Source organism: Syngnathoides biaculeatus, chromosome 4, assembly GCF_019802595.1.
Source record: "Syngnathoides biaculeatus isolate LvHL_M chromosome 4, ASM1980259v1, whole genome shotgun sequence".
Classification (NCBI taxonomy): Eukaryota; Metazoa; Chordata; class Actinopteri; order Syngnathiformes; family Syngnathidae; genus Syngnathoides; species Syngnathoides biaculeatus.
The window spans coordinates 30,618,767-30,636,760 of record NC_084643.1 but is presented as its reverse complement, the minus strand read 5'-3'; the positions used below and the strand labels follow the sequence as shown (position 1 = coordinate 30,636,760).

General features: G+C 41.7%; 2 protein-coding genes across 7 annotated transcripts; both read right to left on the bottom strand.

Annotated features, from left to right (window-relative positions):
- Nucleotides 1-3,444: 3,444 nt before the first annotated feature.
- si:dkey-32e23.4 (dynamin-1-like protein) lies at nt 3,445-14,399 on the bottom strand. Of its 3 annotated transcripts, none has more exons than XM_061817523.1 (18): nt 14,242-14,399; nt 13,734-13,883; nt 13,247-13,388; nt 12,976-13,014; nt 11,847-11,893; nt 11,693-11,764; nt 10,608-10,694; nt 10,371-10,533; nt 9,284-9,404; nt 8,870-9,208; nt 7,560-7,680; nt 7,332-7,487; nt 7,157-7,246; nt 6,974-7,072; nt 6,795-6,911; nt 5,097-5,206; nt 4,857-5,016; nt 3,445-4,773 (listed from the first exon to the last, which is right to left on the bottom strand). In XM_061817523.1, the coding sequence occupies exons 2-18, from the start codon at nt 13,833-13,835 to the stop codon at nt 4,717-4,719; spliced, it is 2,022 nt and encodes a 673-aa protein (XP_061673507.1). In that variant the 5' UTR covers nt 13,836-13,883; nt 14,242-14,399; the 3' UTR covers nt 3,445-4,716. The 3 variants fall into 3 exon arrangements, with proteins under 3 accessions (XP_061673507.1, XP_061673508.1, XP_061673509.1); XM_061817524.1 differs by lacking the exon at nt 14,242-14,399 and adding an exon at nt 14,085-14,222; XM_061817525.1 differs by lacking the exon at nt 12,976-13,014.
- A 163-nt stretch (nt 14,400-14,562) lies between these two features.
- Nucleotides 14,563-17,988, bottom strand: ubl4a (ubiquitin like 4A). 4 transcript variants are annotated; one of them, XM_061817456.1, is made up of 4 exons: nt 17,763-17,988; nt 16,888-16,993; nt 16,096-16,244; nt 14,563-15,093 (listed from the first exon to the last, which is right to left on the bottom strand). In XM_061817456.1, the coding sequence occupies exons 1-4, from the start codon at nt 17,808-17,810 to the stop codon at nt 14,983-14,985; spliced, it is 414 nt and encodes a 137-aa protein (XP_061673440.1). In that variant the 5' UTR covers nt 17,811-17,988; the 3' UTR covers nt 14,563-14,982. The 4 variants fall into 4 exon arrangements, with proteins under 4 accessions (XP_061673440.1, XP_061673438.1, XP_061673439.1 ...); XM_061817454.1 differs by having other exon boundaries at nt 16,096-16,310; nt 17,763-17,978; XM_061817455.1 differs by lacking the exon at nt 17,763-17,988 and adding an exon at nt 17,458-17,658.
- Between the last annotated feature and the right edge of the window lie 6 nt (nt 17,989-17,994).

Below are 17,994 nucleotides of genomic sequence, written 5' to 3'. Positions count from 1 at the left end.
TTTCAGGTGCAAAAATTTAACATTCAGACAAAATGTAAAAAACGCACCTAAACAAATGTTTAAAACCAGCTCTTAAATATTAAATTAAAATTTACTGAAGTTGAACATTAAATACTTTGCACCACTTTGAAAATTACTGATTTAAATGGAAGTAGGGCTGGATGTATATGTGTGTGTCATCAATAAAGGCTCCACTCTGTACTTTGTCCTTCATTGAAGTTTAATGGCCTCCAAGAATAACACATTTATCACAAATATTGGCAGGCAGGAACTCGGAGGCAGTCCACGCATTGTGAATAATTTACACTTAAATATTACAAAATACACACTCACACCAATTGGCATACTCAACGCATGCAAAAACATACACAGATCGTTCACAAATGTCCCTGATTTGAAAGAGGAGGATGTTAATTGATGGTCCCGCCTGGGTATTTCTTCCTAAATAATTAATAGTCTATTTTGGAATGATGTCCAATGGAGGATTGGGGCCACAGTGAAAAGGGAAAATTCAAGGGAAAAAAGTCAGAGATCACGAGGATGAAGTCATGGTTTCATGATGACAAACATGACACAAAGTTGTCATCATAACGCTTTATTTTATACTTTTTCACATGGACTTCTCATATTTGAGCTATTATTTTGTAGATTGACTTTTTCCCCTCACAGCACTACATCTTATTTTCCAATTCTTCCTGCAAAATTCATGAGTTTTTCCTGCATGATTGAATTTTTTTTCTTCCCTTTTGAGTGCACCCCTAATACCATTTTACAGCGATAGCCATGAAAATATACACAATACTGTCGATATGAGCAATATGGCCTTCGGGGGAAGAATTATCTAAACAGTTTGGGCTGACAAATCACATTTACATACAGTAGTCATGGATACATGTCTGGTTAGGTTGTCGGTTTCACTAGTTCTTAAGAGGTATAGCCGTATTTGGGAAAGTGGAAAAAAATATTGCATGCTGGGTAGTTCATATGAGAGTGGTTTGAGTCACAATTGTAATCACTGATGAGCCTCTCTTCTCTCGGAGTACAAAGTGGTGCGATTTCCTTTAAGGATGATGCACATTTCAACTAATAGCCTCAAAGAATCACTTGAACACCACTCAATTATTGAACAGTGAAATAATATCGCGCGCCGTCATTATCTCCACATTGGAGGAAACTAGTGCCAGACATGCTCGATGACCCTCTTGGGTGTAATAGCGTAACCAAGATCAAACGGGTTCTTGCTCAGACAATGAACAATAAGCCATAAAACTTTCAAGACTTGAGGTAAATTGCATCTGCCAGCAATGTGAATTCCTCTTACAATTACCTTTATACTTCAGCTGCCTTGTGCCCATTAGACTGTACGTGGTACAAAATCAGTAGTATTCTTGCCTTGGCATGTAATAATAACAACAACATCCTTGATGATCCAACACAAAATTACAAACCTTACCTTCAAAATAAGCGTGACCTTGAGCTTTTTAGATGGTATCTTTGCCAGCGTTCTCCCCTTCCATAGATCAATAACCCCTGAAAGCTTGAACATTTGTTATTAAAAATTGCACCTTTTACGGTTGTGGAAAGGAAAATGTCGCAAGGAATAAAACAGATGTTTTACAAAATCAATTATATAAAAAAAAAAAAAAAAAAGTTCTTTCCCTGGACATAACATTTTGAGGCTAGATCAAATAAATAAAACATACGAGCGCCCTGACAAAGAGTATGTGCCTTTAAAGCTCCCTCAAACTAGATTGAATATCGCTCGGAATCAACAGGGTTCTTGCCCTGACACTGCGAAAACTGTTCCCATTAGAGCTCTGACAAGAAAGCAACCCATTAATCTTTAATTTAATGGGATTCTCTCCCCGGCATAGTGAAGAATTGCACCCATTTGAGCTCTGACAAGGAACACAATCCTACTGATCTGACATCTCAAACATTTTGGATCGCATGTGGTACAAAATCTTGTCTCGAGTTCTCGTCTGCTTGTGCTGGGCAAATCGCCAAGCAATGGTTGAGCAGTTGAGAGTGCAACAATCACGGATTCAGCACCTGTTAAACGCTCCCACAGGCTTTCCGTTTTTTTGGACTGTACACGACTTAAATCTGACACATGGACTGTGCACGCATGACACAGACACGCGCACACAAACGTTCCATGACAAAATGACACACAGGGAGTATGTTCACATTGACAGTGAAGAAGTGTAAAACTTTAGGCCTGAGTGAGGAAGCCCTGGTGTTTCTGCTTTAGGACAACAGTAGATGAAAATGTGGTAAATGTTCATTGGTCCAGGAGAAGTCTCTCACACACGCACACACACCCCCTGAATCAAATTACATGTTTTTGTGATATAAATCATTAGGACCTTGAAAAATCATTTCAAAACACATTGTACCATCCATATGACCTAGAAAGTCTATCCATCCATTCATTCATTCATCCTCAACACAGTTTATCCTCACCAAGGTTGTGGGTAAACTGTAGCCTTATCTATCTCAGCTGACGAGAGGAGAGGCAGGCTACACCTTGAACTGGTTGCCAGCCAGTCGCAGGGGACATAGTGTTCAAAATAATAGCAGTTCAATGTGACAAACCAGATTAAGTTACGTTTTTAGAATATTTTTCATTGCTACATGTCAAACAAGTTACAAGTAGGTGCAGTAGATTCTCAGAAAACCAACAAGACTCAGCATTCATGATATACACACTCTTGAGGCTGTCGAATTGGGCAATGTGTTGAAAGGGGTGTGTTTGAAAAAAAAGTGCCATTGACTTTAAAAACTCAAAAATATTTTGTATACCCTTTTTGTTTCTAGGATTTACCAATCCTTTGAATAACTAAACTAATATTTAGTTGTATGACCACGTTTTTTTTTTATAACTGCTTCACATTTGTGTGGCATGAAGTCAACCAACTTGTGGCACCTTTCAGTTATTATCCCACTCTGAGATTCCTTAACGACATTCTACAATTCATTTAGAGTTCTTCATGTCACCCCACAAACTCTCGATAGGATTAAGGTCTGGGGATTAGGCTGACCACTCTATGACATTACTTTTGTTGGTCTGGAATCAAGACTATGCATGTTTACTGGTGTGTTGGGGTCATTGTCTTGTTGAAACACCCATTTCAAGGGGATGTCCACTTCAGCATAAGGTAAAATGACCTCTCTAAATGCACACCAATCCATGATCTCTGATATGCGATAAATAGGCCAAACACCATAATAAGAAATATATGCCCATGTCATGATGCGTGCACCACCATGCTTGGCTGTGTACTGGGGCTTGTATTCAGAGTTTAGGGGTCGTCTCAGAAAACTGCCTGTGGCCCTTGGACCCACAAAGAACTATTTTACTCTCATCAGTCCCAAAAATGTTCCTCCATTTCTCGTTAGGCGAGTTGATGTGTTCTTTGGCAAATTGTAGCCTCTTCTGCAAAATGGCTTTTTTTTTTTTTTTTTTTTTTTTTTAAACAGAGGGACTTTGCAAGGGATTCTTATAAATAGATTAGCTTCGCACAGACATCTTCTTCCTGTCACAGTACTTTCTGGTAACTCCAGACTGTCTTCGATCATCCTGAAGCTGATCATCAGCTGAGCCTTTGTCATTCTGGTTATTCTGCCATCCATTTTGATAGTTGTCTTCTGTTTTCTACCACGTCTCTGCTTTTGCTCTTTATTTTAAGGCATTGAGAGATCATTTTAGCCGAATAGCCTCTCTCTTTACAAGGTTTCCCCTCACCAATCAAATTTTTAATCAATCAAAGTATGCCATTCTTCTGAACAATGCGTTGAATGACCCATTTTCCTCAGGCTTTCAAGAAGAAATGCATGTTCAATAGGTGCTGGATTCATCCTTAAATAGGGGCCACCTGATTCACACTGACCTCAGTCAGTGAAAGCCACGCTGCTATTTTTAACACCCCCCTTTCAACAAATTGCCCAATTGCACAGCCTTAAGCGTGTGACTATCATGAATAATCTTGTCTGGTCTTGTTGGTTTTCCAAGAAATTACTGCACCTAGTGATAACTTGTTTGACATGTAGCAATACAAAATATACTGAAAACAGATTAATCTGGTTAGTCACATTGAACTGCTATTATATTGAACACTACTGTATAGATAGACAATCGTTCAAACACACACCGACAGTCTTCAATTGACCCATTATGCATGTTTTTGGGATGTGGGAGGAAAACTGAGTACCTGAGGAAAGACCACACAGGCACGGGGAAAGCATGCAAAAACCACACAGTGGAGGCCAAATTTGAACTCAGATCTTCATCATTGTAAAGCAGACATGCTAACCCACCAAAACACAAAATTTACTAGAACGCATGAATTTTATTTGGGGTTAATCAGAGGCTATTTAAAAGGTGGTAGATGTGTGCTGAATCCCATTTAACATGAATTTGCATTTAAGTGATTCATTCTGAACACACCCACATCCCCTCATATAACAAGGGTGTGCACACTTGTGCAACTACATTCCCCCAGTTTATTTTTGCTTCTTCTCTTGAAATGATTTAATTAACTTTTCAATTATCTTGTAAAGCTTCTCGGTCACATGAATGGTGGAAAATGTTCTGAAATTATTTATCTTAATCTTATTTAAGAAAAAATATTTTTTGACCGGGAGTGTGCAGACTTATATTCACTGTACATCATTAATGTTGTCTCGAAAGTGAGGCGTGTGTGATTCCTTTAGCTACCAGAGGTGTGTCTCTCTGATCTCAGAGATGATGTTATTGGCATTCTTGAGCGCCTGGGAGAAAGATAAAATAAGCGTTAAATAAAACCCTTTCAGCGAAATGGGGGTTAGGTGGGGATGAGGTCTGTTGGATTTACCTGGAGCATTTGCGCGACCTCTGTCCTCTGTTGTGCCGTGTCCTGAGACTCAATGAGCAGATCCTGGAGTAGCGTTTGCTTGTACAGCTGACCCACCAGCTCGCTCTGCAGATGCTCCTTGACAAAGTTCACCAGGAAGTGCATGACGGTCTTGGGCACGCTGCACACACAGATACACAAAAAGTCAAAACAATGCAAAGAACAAGCCGATGAAGCCAAATGCTGCCCGCGTGGTCTGACCTGTCCTGGATGGTCTTGCGGACGATGAGGAAATAAGACTTGATTAGGCGTTGGATGACCTCACAGTCCCTCTGCTCCTTTGAACTCAGCTTGCGGGACACGGGAACCGCCTGGAAGGGGAAGTCAAATATATGCAGCGCTAGCCTGACTTGCGGGACACAAGTCGTTGCTCGGTTGATTTTTTTGCTTTGAGTTGGGAGCAAATTTGACCAGAGTCAGCTTAAGTCACTCTGCAACTATGCTGCAGCACAACATTCACAATATCTGGCCACCATCAGTTGTGAAAGTTGGGTTTTCTATTCCTGATGTGTTCACATTTTTCCATCCTTTTCCACCAACCATTTCAACCATGGTTCCCATGAAACAGAGAGAAAAGATAAGAATTGAAAGACGTCCATTAAATTCAAGCTTGATACCATGAGCAAGATGTGCTTCTAGTCAACTCGGCAAAGCAGTACGACCGTGGTACTTCTACTATATGTCCTATACTAAAACAGAAGGAGTCGATAAAGCCCATTTCACCTACCAAGGGTATAAAAAACCTAAAAGGTACAAAATTTATGGAGGAGCTTCTGAAAGTGAGGAAAATGTTGTAAAAACAAGTAAAAATAGAAAAATAAAGAATGGGTGAATTTGAATTTGTCAAGGTTAATTTTGGCGTTGTGATGGTGGGGGGAGTCTACCATGAACTACCATAATGTCTTTTCATTATCAATTTAAACCCAGCTGTTTGCAAGCAGGAGGCAAAAAAAAATTGGGAACCACTGCTATAATATAGGCGGCACGGTGGGTCAGATGGTAAAACGTTGGACTCACAGTTCTGAGGACCCAGGTTTGATCGCGACTCCACCTGTGTGGGGTTTGCGTGTTCTCCCCGTGCCTGCGTGTTTTTTTTTTCCTCCGGGCACTCCAGTTTAATCCCACATCCCAAAAACATGCAACATTAATTGGACACTCCAAATTGCCCCTAGGTGCGACTGTGAGTGCGGCTGTTGTCTGTGTCCATGTGCCCTGCAATTGGCTGGCAACCAGTTCAGGGTGTACCCCGCCTCCTGCCCATTGACAGCTGGGATAGGCTCCAGCACTCCCTGCAACCCTCGTGAGGATAAGTGGCAAAGAAAATGAATGGATGGATACTATAATATATACAAAGAACCATTCACAGCAAAATAAAGAATAAATAAAAGTAACATGTTTTCGGAATGTTTTAGGTGGTCACCTTGACTGGTACAAGGAGAAAATGCAGACTGCACACAACCAAGATTCACAACAAGAACCTCAGAACTGTGAGGCAAATGCGCTAACCACTCACCAGACAAATGAAGCATACTGCACTAGTTGTTCACTACCAAGAGAGCATCATTAAAACAGGCCCAATTAAGTTTGCAGCCTGAGGAGTTGCACTCACAATCCGCACAAGATGTAAGCAGAAAAGGTGTCATTGTGATTTGAAACCAACAATTGCTGTGAATATTGCAATCCTGTACAGATTCATAGACTGGTAGGCTCATAATTCCCAACAAAAATCAATGGGCTGGAGTCACCTTATTATATAACACAACATCCAGTTGTTTTACAGCCAGTCATTACTGTCACCATCCATGATCTTGAAGGGCAGATGAAATGAGGGAAGCGTACATCCACTCCTTCAAAGGAGGCCTTGCGTGACTGCTATGTGAAATAATCGCCATCACTCACTGTGTCAAGAAGGTTAATAGGCTGGCCTTTGTTGGGGCTTCCAAATCCTGTAGGTGGAGTTTTCTCCTCTGCGACCTTCTCATTCTTCCAGCGCTTAGTTCCATCGAGGGCCTCTCCCTGATGGCCACAGGAAGTCAGGCGGAATGTTCTCACAAAAATACAATGATACAATTAACAACCTGTTGACTGTTGACAGATGCCGAGACCTGCACCGCATCCGTGAAGTCCGGATGCTTCGTGTTGATGTAGGCAAGCTCTATTGCTACTAAATTATGCACCTGGAAAAAAGAGTGAAAAACTGGAAGTGATTCAAAAATCACTCTGATTCATTTTTAATGAAAAATAAATAAATGGAGGGTTACCATTTCATTGGCAATAGGTAAGCGCTTCCGCAGTAATCCAGTCACGACTTCCACAATGGAATCATGCAGTTTTGGGAATCTTAGAAGCTCCTGGCAAACATTTGAAGCAAACATCTCAAAGATTTGTTTTTGCACCCTTACAATTAACCAAAGGGTGAAAACATTCTTGAATTACCTGCGTGCTAAAGGACGAGCAGTGCTGGATGATCCTTTGCAGCTCTTCGTGGACCAGCTCCACACATCGCAGACTGGGCTCCTCCAGACGCTTGATTTGACGCTTCACCAGCAACTCGAACGACACCTCTGGGACAAAAAGTGCAGGACGTGGACCCTGGAGCACAAACACACAGATTATTAACTCCCCATTCCTATTGACAGAATATAGAAGTGAGATGTAACGTACAGTAGCATTTCGGATGGCAGTGAGAATATCGAGCTCAGTCAGTCCTCCGAGAGGGTCGATGGACTGCAGAGTGCGGCCAAAGGTTTCATGGAAGATGTAACAGATGCGAGCTCCGCCACAACTGCAAGAGAGATAAATTCAGCCATGATACACTAACACTGGGTATCAGCAGTGTTTTACAACAAAAAAGGTCAATTTCCACAAAGAACGGCTGCTTTTTGTTTTACGATCATCAAAGGGTACAAAAATAACTGCTCCGTCCTGGCACCCTCAGATCTTCCTTAGCTCATACGACATTTATGAAACGCTCCCCTCCATGTAGAGTTGCTTGCATTCCAAATTATTTAGCCAACATTGAAAAGTTTCCAAGGTTCCATGTATCGAAAGTTTGTATCTTTTGCAAAACCATATGTAATTCACTGCAGAGTTGAATAATTTGGAGTGTGCAACTGTTCATTACTGTAAGATGCAAACAAGGACATGTAAACATGTCGAACATGCCAAATGTTAACTTTCGCAAACGAACAAGTACATAATACTTGGTTTAATAGGTTTAAGGGACGATGTTTGCATACTTCCATATGTATTTTAAATACTTTTAATTTATTGCACAGAGCAGTTCTCTAACAGTGAAAAAAAAAGTAAGTCAACACTTATAAAGCCACAACTGTGGCTGTTTTGTTGTTAAGTATTAATCCCAATATTTTTCCAGGATCTCCAGTATGAGTTAATTTTTTAGTTAGTTTTCTTAATTTATTAGTCTTAGTCAACTTTGGTTTTTGTTTAAAGCACCATGTTCCTCAAGATTTTAATGTCATTGTCATATGCTTTTTTTTTTTTTTGTTGAAGGAAAAATCATTTCAAATGCAAAATAGGATTGGGGTGCAGGTCGGGTATTATCGACCAATCCTACTATACAATACGAGCCATCACTTAGTAATTAAGATCCAGATGCAAACTGTATCCCAAAAACTCATTAATTGCTCACCAATGTGTGTTTGACAATTTCGGTTTGCCCCATCAGGAGTTAGTCACAATGAATGACTTGCACGATTTGTTTGACAAAGTTTTTATACAGGGCGCTCAACCACCTTTTTTTCCAGTTATTTTTGAAGCCAGACTCAGGACCGGCAATGTTTGAGTATTATGGCACCGACCAGGAATGGAAGACACACACACAGTATAAAAAAACGTGAGCATCTACCACGAGACTACCAGTGTTATTTACATTGATTGCCTTGCAGTGCCTTTGCTGACGGTTGAGCTGATTAACAGCTCTGACACATACCAGCGACTGTCATCACACTCACAGCTCCGAGGTTTGAATGTAGCGCGCCGTTCCCTCGATGGTGTTGCAGTAATCACTTGCAAATTTGGTGACAATCTGCAGCAGGGTTGCGCTGTGGTCCTCCACCGGCTGGCCGTAGCTGTTGAGGCGCGACTGGTATTGGGCACTCAGCACCGTCACACGGGTCTTGAGGTCTGGCAGGCAGTCGCGGATGTGGTGCATGAGCAGCCTGCTGAGCGTTTTGGCCAGGTAGCGCGAGCCAGCACGGGAGGCCAGTGACGGGTAGTGGCGTTGCAAGAAGGCCTGCTCGTCCTTCATGCAGTCCCCCAGGCTCTTCTGAGTGTTGATGTCATGCTGGCTCCTACGAGCCTCAAATCATCATCTAATGGACAATCATAAGGAAATTGCGGTCCATAAGTTTTTCAATATGACGAACCTGTTAACCACTCCGATGATACCGAGCCTGATTGGAATGACTCGACCGAGAAGGACCTCCAGAGCGTCTGTCCCCGCGTCCATCAAATCCAGTTTGCTGACCACCAACAGCGTCCGTCGACCTGGTGGGCACGAAAACAGAATGAAGAAATAATCCAACTTTGCTTTACTGGTCAGACAATTATTTATTTATGACATATAAAATAATATTCTATTGTTCATCTATCTATGGTAGTCACGTAGTTATAGACAGAAAAAAATTATGCTGTTCAAAACTAGATGGCAGAAGGTACACTAACCTGTGCATCCGCCCATTGTCATTCATATAAACAAAAGCCATAGGATTCTACACCAACTACATGCATCCATTTTCTGAGCCCCTTATCCTCAAAAGGGTCGCAGGAGTGCCGGAGCCTATCCCAGCTACCATCGGGCGGGAGGCGGGATACACCCTGAACTTGTTGCCAGCCAATTGCAGGTCACATGGAGACAGACACCAGAATTTAGAGTCTCCAATGAATTAATGTTTTGAGGATGTGAGAAGAAACCGGAGTGCCCGGAGAAAACCCATGAAAGCATGGGGAGAACATGCAAACTCCACACAGGCAGGGTCTCAATGTGCCCTGCGATTGGCTGGCAACAAGTTCAGGGGGGTGCCCTGCCTCCAGCCCAATGATCGCTGCGATTGGTTCCAGCACGCCCACAACCCTTGTGAGGATAAGTTGCTCAGAAAATGGATGGATGAAAGTTTCTAAATAATGGAAATGATCTCACAGTTACGGCGTCCAGTGCCTCCTACTATTTCGGCATGTATATTACTGCTACTTTTTAGGAGATTTTTTACCTCTCAATGAGAATTGTTTGGTGGAAATCACTGGCATGTCTGTGTTGAAATCCATCAGACTACTTCTGCTACAGCAGCACAGCAGAAACAATGCTGCAATGTGCTAATACAAAGATGACAAGATCAGTGTCTCTCATCACCCAAATTGGCTGGCGTCCTACTTTCAGCAAGTTATGTAACAAAACAGCCAATGTAGAAGTGAGTAATGTGAATGAAAGATGAAGTCGTGTTTCAAATGTCTCACCATCTGGATCCACCTCACGAGCCAATTTCAGCGCATCCGAGGTGGCCAAATCAGAGTTGGCGGGTGACACGGAGAGGATGAGGGAGTTGGGATTGGAGATAAAAGACAAGATCATCTCCTGCACTTGAGACTCGATGTCCTCGGGCTGATCTCCAACAGGGACCTACGGCCAGCCCGTGTTAATCGAGTCCGGCCGGTTAAGGACTCTCCCGTAAGAGCATGAGCAGGTGACTTTACCTTAGTGATGCCAGGTAAATCAACAAGGGTCAGATTGAGGACTTTAGGGGAGAAAATCTTCAAATGGATGGGCTCCGGAGTAATTCCCTGGTGAACGTGGAAATAAACATAATAAAGCTACAGCAGCGAAGCAAAGTTTATGTCGCACATTTCATACACAGGTAAGGAAACTCAGTGTGCTGTACATTGTTAAAAGGATGTGAATACAAAGAAATAGAACTTTAAAACAAAGGGGAAAAATGGCAAATTATAAATTAAAAAAGGAAAAATAAATGTATAATTTAAAACATGTACAGTGAAAGAAATTATTAAAAGTGGAAATAATCTAAAGTATGAGAAAATGAAGGTAATACAGACAACTGCACAAATCAGTGAGTAAATGGCTACAATTAAAAACTTGAGGTAAAAACCTGAAAGGTCCCATATTTTGGCTATTGAAAATTGCATTGCGTGAGTCGTTAACATCGACTTCATATAAGTGCCAATTTCATTTTAAAAAAAAGAAAAAAAAAAAAAGAAAAACCTGGTTTTGTAATACTATTGTACAAAAATGCCCCTCTGACAGGCTTTTGTTTGACCCAGTTTTGTAGCCACCTTGTCCATATTTGTCTAAGACTGCTCCCTTCCTCTCATTGGTCACCTCCGTGTGGAAAAACCCACTCCAGAGAGTACTCGTTTGCTATGTTTACAGCGCTGGCTCAGGCAGAAAGGGAAGGCGGATGATGTAGATCAGTTTGAGAAATTCAAAGGACCTGGTTATAAGCCCCTGGCCAGAAAAAGTCTGGAACTCAGGAATGCATGGATGCTTTTATTTCATATTTCATGTTTGCTGAGGCATCAACCCTAACCCTATTCCACAGACTAGAAAAGGTTGTTTTTTTAATGGCATAAAAATAGTCTTTTTATACAGAAAAACACACTCCAAGACCTGCTCTGATGAGATCTAATAGAAATATCTAAGCATATGTATTGTGTTTAAATTCCAGCCAAAGTACAAAAAAAAGGATTAAAAAAAATCTGAAAAGTCTTAAATAAATCTAAGTTATTAACGTGTAAAACTGGATAAACAGCAAGAGCTTCCTCACCTTGTTGTTGCCTGAAGAACGTTCAGTCTCCGCCTCGATTTCCTGCCGAATTTCCCCAAAATCTGTGAAAACCTTGGAACAAAACAGCCAATGAGGAAGAGCTCAAAGGTGAAACAGAGAACAGCAGCTGGCATACCAATTTATGGTTCGGTACCTGATTCTTGCAGTGCAAAAAGGTGCCCCATTCTTCAGCTTTGATACCTAATCAAACAAATGAAATTTAGTCGTTTGCAGACAAGAAGAAAAACAACCACGTTCAGTAGCCGCAACATGAGCTACCCCTTCATAATCTAATGAGATCCGATATAAAAGTGCTACAAATGTCTTTACATAGAGGTATTAATTCAGTAATGTTTATAATTGTGGTGGCAGCACGGTGGATCAGCTGGAAAGTGTTGGCCTCACAGTTCTGAGGACCCGGGTTCAATCCCAACCCTCCCTGTGTGGAGTTTGAACGTTCTCCCCGTGACTACGTGAGTTTTCTCTGGGCAGTCCGTTTTTCTCCCACATCCCCAAAACATGCAACATGAATTGGACACTCTAAATTGCCCTAAGGTGTGATTGTGAGTGCGGCTGTTTGGCTCGATGTACCCTGCAATTGGCTGGCAACCAGTTCAGGGTGTACCGTGCCTCCTGCCCTATGACTCCCGTGACCCTTGTGCGGATAAGCAGCCAAGAAAATGGATGGATGGATATTGTTGTGGTTGTAGTTGGCAGTTCATTCTACGACAACATACTTAACTGACATCTATGCCAAATTTAATCGTTTTTTTTAAAGATGCATGACGGTTAAAATATTGATAGACATTTACAACAGTGCAGTACTATGATGATAATATTATGACAATATGATGGCCAGCAACATGTAGATCTGCCTCAGGCAGAACACGCAAACTCCACACAAGCAGAGCCAGGATTTGAACCCCAGTCTTCAGAACTGTGAGGGCAAATCTCTACCGCTGTTCCACCACACCAAATCTCAATAAATTACAATATTGTCAAAATCCCAATATATCAGTTTAATTCAAAAGTGAACATACTACAGATTCTACAAACAAAAAACATTTCTATATTAAAAATAATTGTGATTGTTTATTATGCTGTAACCTTATTCAAATTTAGTGACATGGTGAGAATTTGGAGTTTTTGCAATAGTAAAAAAATAAAAATCCTAAATAACATTACACAAAGTGTTGTGAATCTATAGAATATGAATTTCAATGTACTAAATGTTGAAAAGAGACAGAAATGAGGAATACATTCAGAGAGAATTTTTCAGAGACCTGGGTAGGTGTTTTGTGCAGTTTGTTTTACCCCATTTCCTGGAAAGTATTACAGGAAAAAAAGGAGAAAAAAGACAGCATGTTAATATAGAAAGATGAAGGGGTCAAAAGACACATCAAACACTGAGCAACTATGAAGTGAAAAGATTAAAAACTAATCCAAGCAGACGGAGAAAAAAACAAAAATCAGAGGAGCATTATGAACTGACTAAGCACTTGTCAAGTTATTTTAAACATGCTTTTAATCTACTTTACGATGATTATACCGGACCATTTTCAGTCTTCAGCCGCTCCTCCACGGGTGCAACATTGACAAGCTGCAACACCAGCGGTCGTCTGGTGACGATCCCCGAGCCCCGGGGCAGGAAATCACGGCCGACAAGGCTCTCCAGCACCGAGCTCTTCCCGCTGCTCTGTTAGGACACAAGTCAACGTACACAGTGACACCAGCGCCACAATACTCAGTCCATTATTTCACAATTGTAGTACTTGTACGACACACTCACTACCAAGGAGAGCTATTTTGAAGGTATGTCTGTTTAGGACAATAAAGTTCAAAGTTAGATTTGATTATGATGCTTTCCATTCAATTACAATCAAGCCTCAGTTCACTCCCGGAACTCCCATGGAGGGTTTTTCCTACATTTCAACTTCCAATGGTAATCTACCAGAACTTTCCACCCATTAGCAACCCCGTGCAAGAGGAGCCAATGTTTTGGCCATTCAGTGCAGCATACATGAATAATGAAGCATCCCACCTGAGATCCGACCACGACGATCTGAGGGAGATGAATGATATCTGCGCCCACTGTGAGGAAAACCTCCTGCAGACGGTTGACAGTGGGAATCAGGGTCTCCATCCTGCTTCCACTAGACCGGACTCACTCGGATGGAAGGCGGAAGGCAAACTGAGGTCAGAAAGCAAGCAAAACGCACATGAGTGAGCACGTCGAATCACAGAGCACAAGAGAAGTGAAGCGAAGCTTTTCGTGGCACTTTTACAAGTGGTGCTGATGAGAGGGTTCACCCGCCCTGGCCACAATCTGACCGAAAACACGGACGCGCAACATCGCTTTACGTTGATATCTTCTACAAATACTGACACTAACCTAATGTCAATATGACATCGCAGGTAGTGGATAAATTAAATCTGTAACAAGCCCGCGTTGTTTCCAAATTGAAAGCGAGCTACGGCTGAAGACAGGAAGTGACAGTGCTAGCAAAGCGGTTAGCCGGGGTAATAAAACGAGCTAGTCTCTCACATACCGGCGTACGACGTCAATAGCCCTTCTCATCAAACGTGTTTATCCGTCATACTTCGTAGAAAAACACACAGAGGGGCAAGATATTCGTGTTAGGTTCCAAAGCGTCATCCAAAGTCTGCAGCAGCCGAGGGGTAACTCCGCTGACCACTTCTGGGTGGGTCCCGCGGTGGCCTGCATACATCTGATTGGTTGTTAAATATGCAATACAAGCGTAGGTGGCATCTGATTGGTTGTCATGCCTAAAAAGCCCCACCTCTTAACGTGCATTGTTGATCAATCTCTTCGTGTGTATCAGCAGTGCAAACACAAGAGGAGACAGAGAGAAGTTGTTCCACTTTTAATATCTGAATATAAACAGAATATTTACAATTCATACAATGAACATTAGTTATTGACAAAGAGAAAATGTACTGCCTTGTCTTTTCACAATGCACATCACCCAAACATTAAAAATAAATATCCTTAAAGACGAGTTGTGTTCCCTGGGAGCTGTAAAACATGAGACCCGTGGCATGAATGATTCCATTGTATTCAAATATTCTGTGATTAGGTCTCGTTGCGTTACCGCAGCATTGACGACACAGAGCAACTTTCGGCAGGTAAGTTGGTGTTTCGTCACAGAGCTAACTAGCTATCCATGCTCGCTTGCTGATTAGGCACACACAGCGCTCTCCGCATCACATTTTATTGACGTATATCCAAGCATTCGCGGTAGGCAGTTTCGGGCACGCCAGCCCGTCCTTTAGTCCATGTACGACGACGTGTCCATGCCCTCCACCTCCGGGTGAAGCAGCCTGCCAGCCAAGCGCTCAATGTCGTCCAGGCTGAGTTGTCGAAGGGAACGCTCATAATCCTTCAAAAGGAAAAAGAAATTTTATGAAGTGTTCCTGTATAGTCAAACACCTGAAGTACCACTGTTTAAAATATCAGTATGATCACGATTGTTATGATTATTAAAAAGGGACAAACTTTTTTTTTTTATTTTTATTTAGACCTAATTGCTTTACATTGGTCCCTTGATTTTTGAGTAATCTCAATATCAAAATTTTGACTTTGATACTGTACATGCAAAAGGTTTGTTTTTGAAAAAGTTTTCTTCCTGCTTCAGTTCCGGTTCCTCAACGCTTGCTGGTTATCCTGGCTTTAATTTATCCATCCATCCATTTTCTTAATCGCTTATCCTCACAAAGGTTACGGGGATTGCTGGAGCCTATCCCAGCTGTCAATGTGCACACCCTGACGTGGTTGCCAGCTAATTGCTCGGCATATAGAGACAGACAACAGTCACACAATCACAACTAGGGGAAATTTAGTGTCCAATTAATGTTACATGTTTCTGGGATGTGTGAGGAAACTGGAGTACCCGGAGAAAACCCACGCAGGCACAGGGAGAACATGCAAAAGCCACAATGGTGGGGTCAGGATCGAACCCTGGACCTCATAACTGTGAGCCCAACGCTTTACAACTGCGCCACCGTGGTTTAGTTTTACTAAAAAAATAAATGGTATCCTTGGATTATTTCAGGGGCGGTCTCGCGATATTTTTCTAGTTATGGTATATCATGTGACCCAATCAACAAATGTCCCAATTTATGAGTTTTCCAGATACAAGCCAGTGTTGGTCCAATTTTTTGTTTATTATTGTGTGTTTATTTACATGAGGTATCTGCGTTTTTCACTCATTTTGTTCCTATTCTAGAATATTAGCTGCTGCTCAATCCACCCCCCCCCCAAAAAAAAAGGAACAATTTGTTCTGTGTATGTTGATTTCACTACTACGTTACCATCTTCTACAGATGAGCAAAGAGTAAATTGAACTGCTCTTGAATTCTAATGATATAGGCCAAATAAGTACCTTAATCAGCTGTTCATGGACTTTTGCAGCATCTGCAGGACTGAAGTGTTTTGCAAGGATAACGGACACAGTCTGCCACACTCCCCCTTGTGTAGCGCTGCAGTTACCGCTGCCGGTGGCTACTGCCGAAGCTCCGGTCCTTTCTCCCACTGGACGGATAACCAGATTTAATTTAGCTTCTGGCCCAATGGAGTAGTCGCTTAGTCGGTGTTCATCTAAAGGGACAAGCAATGGTCACGATCACACAACAGATTTCCTTTGTGGATGAACAAGCTTTCTACATAGCCCTTTTTAAATGCCAGCTTTTTGTGACACAAAAAGACCACGATAAAACATTTCAACAGTCAGGCTACCGTTCACACTGCAGGGCATGATGCCCCAATTCAGATGAATTGACCTGTAGTTCCCCAGTTTCATTTGGGAAAAAAAAAAAAATACAACCCAAAACCATAGCGGTGCCACCACCATGCTTCACTGTATTTATTGTTTTGGTGACAGGCGGTGTTGCATTTGTACCAAACATTCCACTTTGGATTGGGGCCAAAAAATTAAACGGGGTTCAACAAACATTTTGCATTTGACACTTTTCAATTGTTTGCTTACTTGGAAATTTTTTTAAAAGGCTGAGACAATGGAGAACATTTTGGAAATATTTTTGTTAATATCATTTCATTACATCACAAAAATGGCATTTGAACAGGGATAAGTCACCTTTTTATGACAACCTCATCTATGCACAATCGAGAGGAACCTGAATCGAAGGAGCAGGCCTGAAGATTAACAAAAACGTACCTGCGAGCGCTTTGCCTTTATAAAGCAACCGCTGCTGATTGGCTGGGATGTTGAGACGTTCTGATACGAGCTCTTTCACTGTGGAAACTTTTTCATCTTCAGTCACCTGGAAGATTACACACAAAATGGTCAAAATCAATGCAATATGAGCAACATTTCAGCAATGGTGGGACGTCATGCAAATGCGCCATTAGTATATTAAAGCAGTTTTCAGATAGCTGTAGTTAAGTGTATTTTTGTGATTTTGCCTTTACTATCTTCTGGTCATTGATACTGTCTCTACACCATACCTCGAAAAAATTACTTTCACTTGTCTCACACGTTTGCATTGCAGTAAATGATAAATCCATCAGTTGTGCTATTACCAGATTAAACACTACAGAATGACACAGGAGACACAGTTTGTGTAAATAACATGACAAATAGAAGAAACGAGGGAGCAGAAATATGAGCGAGAATTGATTTTAAAAGTTGTACAATTTTACTCATTTGACCTCGTGTACCAAATTTACCACATAAACTGTTCAGCCAGCCATCAAGTAAAAAAAGATACACAAAATGTCCAAATACCCGTACAAAAGACCTCAGCAGCTGATTTAGCAAGAACGTTAGCCTTCCTCTTTGTCTGAGTGTTGCTAGCATCCCGCGACTATGTGCACATGTAAGACTCGCCACGGAGTCACAATCGTTTTACTGGCGCTATAAAGAGGGCAAATAAGACTGAGACAAAAATCAATGTCCACAAATTTCACTGTCCGTCACATTTTCAAAAAGTGGCTCAACATGTGACGAGGATCTTTACAAGTGGTTAGCGGCTAAAGCTACAACGGTGCGACGTATTAGCCGCAGTAAGCAGTATTCTATCCATCACTTACGTGGACGCTGCATTCTTTTCCCTGCAACGGCTTTACTGTAAGAATCATTTTGGATGGAACTACGAATAAATAAGCGACGACTTATTTGGAGATAAGGAGACAAAATCCCTCTCGGCTAGTTTGGCTAAGGAAGACTAGGGCTTCTTCTTCGTTAGCGGCCCATCCTATACTACCGACTTCGAGCGCCCCCGTTTGACCCAACCGTGTTACGTCTGCTGGCAGCCCCCTGTTT